The sequence below is a fragment of the Perkinsus marinus genome (assembly GCF_000006405.1).
Source record: "Perkinsus marinus ATCC 50983 genomic scaffold scf_1104296970432, whole genome shotgun sequence".
Taxonomy (NCBI): Eukaryota; Perkinsozoa; order Perkinsida; family Perkinsidae; genus Perkinsus; species Perkinsus marinus.
The window spans coordinates 15,846-19,906 of record NW_003202451.1 but is presented as its reverse complement, the minus strand read 5'-3'; the positions used below and the strand labels follow the sequence as shown (position 1 = coordinate 19,906).

Here is a 4,061-nt window from a genome sequence, read left to right as displayed (position 1 = left end):
TTATTATTATAACAACAATAGTATACAAGGAGGTAGCCGACAGTAGTAGTATATCTAGTAGTCCGTAGTTGTACAACATCATTAGAACCATAGCTTATCCAATGACTACTATTACTAGCTGATGATGATGTTATTGATGCCATCTCTTGTATAGTAGGTTGCCTTGGATTATCAACATGAGCTACCGATACTCCAACACCTGATAAGCAGGTCGAACTACTGTCGAACAATGACGATGATTTTGTTGTATTATTATGGTAGCTACTTTCAGCAATAGACTCCAAATCCATTGATGATCGTCGTGTTACATGATGATATGTAATATTTGAATCCTGATATCAGAGCGATGTTACATTCACTACTACCATTATAACCAGTACTACATCTTCAACCTCTTGTTGTTGATGTTGATGTTGATGTTGACCATCTTGTAGTGGTGGCAGATTGCCAACTCCAATGCCAGAAGATGCAAACCTTGTCGTCCGGTTAATATCACCTAATACATCACCAACATCAATTCTATCACCATCGGCTGACTGTTTCGATACGAGTCGACTCTGCTGCTGCCACCCAGGTATGCAAAATACCACCTATGGGGTCCGAGAGGATTTATTTGGTGAAACGTTTACCAAGAACCGTCATGATAGGTCAGGCAGATATATTCAAATATTTGGATAATGGTCCCTCCTACTAAGTTGCTGATTATCGTCAGTTGAACATCCTCAACCCACTACTCTCAACAGGAACATGACGACATGCGCTTCCAATGCACATGACTAATCTCACGTTAATCAGCAATAACTTGTATAAAACACCCTTTAGGTTAAAATAGAAGTTATCACAATACGTGATACAAAGAGATGATACCCTCTGACCCCTCTCCCGAGAACCAATCTATATTACCATCATCCCTAGAAGGCATTCCAGAACTTATTGATGATGATGATGATACACTAGGAGCACCAATAGATGATTGCTGCTGTGTCACCGCTGGAGTATGGTTATGCTTATTCCTTCTACCAATAATAAACCTAATGGGGATAATCATTAGCTATAGAATATCATTATTCCTACTCATATGTTGTTATACCAGATATGGTAAGATAGATATGGAATGCTGCTAAATGGGAGGAACCAATGAAAAACAGAGCATTGATTACCAGTGGTATAATCTAAGTACAAGAATGATCATTATGTTAATAATAATATAGAGTACCTGTAACGGGTAGTAGGATCCTTCATACCAACCATAGAGAGATGTCCATCGATCTATATCATTGAATGATAATATAATGATGCAAGAGGCAATATATAGAGCAGTACACAATACAGTAGATGCTAGGGCCCAGGCAAAATACTTATAATTTAAACTGAAGATATAGGTGAAATGCAGCATAAGTATCAATGGTTACCATCCAATACACGTATTCAACCACTTGCAATGATGGTCGAAATTACGAACGCATTTATTGCATACTCTGCAATGCTTAGACCCGGTACACCTAATGATAAATAAGTTGAAAGAGGTATGGTATGATTAGAGTCGTTATACACAAATGAATTGCATCCACTGCAATAGAGGGAACCTCCATTGGGTGATGTCTCTGCTATGTTCTCGTCAAATATACAAGAATCGGCCGGATCAATGTACTGAATAAGAGTATGTATTGTTGATGTTGATGATGATAGGTGTTATTACCATTGCAATAAGGCCCATAATGGCCATTGTTAGAGCCGATATATAGAATAGTATAGATAATACTATCTCCACTGCTAATGGTTCTAACATCTGCAATTGGAATGCAGCAAACCATGCTATATCAAATGACCATAAGAACCTGATATATGAACCTAACCATAAAGGTAGTTATAGAGTATTACACAGTGGCACACTGATATCGATGCCATGGCCATTTTAATCCATTCCTACGCATTAATAACCCACTAGAGGTATATCTAGGATATCTCTTATGATGATGTACACGATCTATATTAGACCCTACATAGGAGTAATAATACTAATACTAGTGCTATTATTACTATGTCCATCTATCGATGGTTCTATACCGCCACTGATATGTGCCGCATCTGCAGACGACATGTAAAACAACAATTAACATCAACAACATAACCCTGCGACCCTATATCAACTTTACACACATCATCAAGTTGAGTAAATGTCGAGATGGTATAAGATAGCAAGATTATATGCCTCATGCTGCTGCTGCAATAGCCAGACTATACTTCCATGTTGGGTTAGGTAGCTGTTTAATGTGGGTATCATATCTACTCATTAATCTCTACTCATATAAACAACATCCGAATGTCAAAGCTAGACACTAGAGGTTGTAGATTAGGGGGAGTCTTATAATATCAGTTGGTTTCTATGTGGCTAATAAGTCTGATCATCAAAATGGTATTCCTTATCACTTGTTGGTGAATATTGGTATGATAGTGATATGTACTGTAAAAGTATATCTAAGAATAATAATGATTACTGTATGTATCGGAAGACACCATCAACTTGGTCCATACATCCTATACTCTTCTGATGATAATCATTATGACCTACCATTGGTGGTATGTCTACTCCTATAATAACGACTACTACTAAGGTGTCGGTAGTAATACCAAATGAGGGATTGTCTACTGACTGTGGTACTGCTGATCTGGGTTGTTCTAAGATCTTACCAGAGCCGTATTGTAAACATTGGACAATACCTCCTTATTGTCAGGGTACTGCTATACAGTGCAGTTATGATTATATACTTACAACAACATGTCCTGTGCAGCGAGCTACTACTTCTATACTGCATCCACTAATAGTGAGTCTATGATCAAGGGTAAGACATTATCTACCATTCCCTGTTCATCCTCCTAGTTTAGGTTAGATAATGCTATCTGTTGTTCACCATGGCAACATGCTATTGACAATGAATGTATTATGTTGTATTAGGGTCATGATCTTAATTATTAGTAATCAGGTGTAGTGATAACTTGATGTATGTATGGGAACCTAAGAAAGGTGGTCAGGAGTATCGTTATCTATGTGGACCTACAGAGGATGCTTTCTTATCTGTACAAATATTATTAATATAAATACGTTATCAGTATCATCTAATATAATGATTATATCGATATTACTAGATACAGTGAGGATACCTATTAGTTTGATGCTGGCAGGTTTCAGATTACTTCGGTTTGGTATGGTACTAAGTGGTGAACATATTGATCCTATTGATGGTGTACGCTTTGGTGGAAATACTAAGTTGAATGCTTATTGTCGTAGAGTTGGTAGTAGGTTTGCAGATACCGAACAAAACATTAAAAAACAAGGCCCTTTGTGGTCTAAATATTATCCTAATAACGAGGCTGGTAAGGGTCTACTACTAATATGATAGATTAACAGGTTATCATTCCTTCCTTTCTACCAACTGGTATTGGTTATTACGACCTGAGTATCAACTACATCAATAGAGTATTCCATTACCTGGATTCGGAGATCCGTCCTAACCTAGGGCCAAAGCCTATTAGGTACAGCCTATCCAGGTAGTACTACTAGTGTGCTCACACTAGTATTACATAATTATTAGGTTCAGGTGATTATAAATTGGTGAGTCCTATGTTGCATTGGTCACTCCCTGCGACTGTAGGGGAGGCCTATTGGCGTCTATTAAGGCATGCCAGGAAGCTTATTGATGATAGGAGTACTGGGATATCCAACTCTGATTGGGAAAGTGGTTATCGGATACGTAATCTCCTACCACTACACCTACTACTACTACTATCGCTGCTATTATTATTGTTATTGTTTACCGGTACAACATTATAAGGATGGATGCAGCAATTGGGTATCACCAAGATGGGCTATTGATGATACTATTGCTGAGGTTAGTGGTACTACTTCGCCCTATTATGGTCTATTCAATGCACTTTTTGGTACTGCGAAAGTCCTTATTAATGATATATCAATACCATGGGAATATCCCTGTTGTATAGCACCATTATCATCAAGTACTGTTGTTGGTGATGCTATTACCAATCTACTACTGCTGATGACT

At 37.8% G+C, this 4,061-nt stretch overlaps 4 protein-coding genes across 4 annotated transcripts in view; 1 reads left to right on the top strand and 3 right to left on the bottom strand.

Annotated features, from left to right (window-relative positions):
* The window catches only part of Pmar_PMAR012058 (hypothetical protein), a gene marked incomplete at both ends in the record, with an annotated part of 3,051 nt that extends 2,761 nt beyond the window's left edge, over positions 1–290 (bottom strand). Inside the window, 2 exons of the mRNA XM_002767609.1 lie at positions 116–199; positions 266–290. Coding sequence (XP_002767655.1) covers positions 116–199; positions 266–290 — 109 coding nt within the window. The remainder of the gene's footprint in view (positions 1–115; positions 200–265) is intronic.
* Positions 291–1,074: 784 nt separating this feature from the next.
* On the bottom strand, positions 1,075–1,370 carry Pmar_PMAR012057 (hypothetical protein; the record flags this gene model as incomplete). The annotated part of the gene is made up of 2 exons (XM_002767608.1): positions 1,075–1,172; positions 1,217–1,370. Coding segments are annotated over 2 exons (252 nt in total), but the record flags the coding sequence as incomplete, so codon positions are not given.
* Positions 1,371–1,428: 58 nt separating this feature from the next.
* Pmar_PMAR012056 (hypothetical protein) lies at positions 1,429–2,101 on the bottom strand (the record flags this gene model as incomplete). Its single annotated transcript, XM_002767607.1, has 5 exons — positions 1,429–1,502; positions 1,572–1,650; positions 1,700–1,838; positions 1,882–1,999; positions 2,041–2,101. The coding sequence occupies 5 exons, from the start codon at positions 2,099–2,101 to the stop codon at positions 1,429–1,431; spliced, it is 471 nt and encodes a 156-aa protein (XP_002767653.1).
* A 678-nt stretch (positions 2,102–2,779) lies between these two features.
* Positions 2,780–3,699, top strand: Pmar_PMAR012055 (hypothetical protein; the record flags this gene model as incomplete). Its single annotated transcript, XM_002767606.1, has 5 exons — positions 2,780–2,843; positions 3,148–3,245; positions 3,310–3,375; positions 3,410–3,549; positions 3,654–3,699. 5 exons carry the CDS (start codon positions 2,780–2,782, stop codon positions 3,697–3,699), a joined length of 414 nt encoding a protein of 137 aa, XP_002767652.1.
* Between the last annotated feature and the right edge of the window lie 362 nt (positions 3,700–4,061).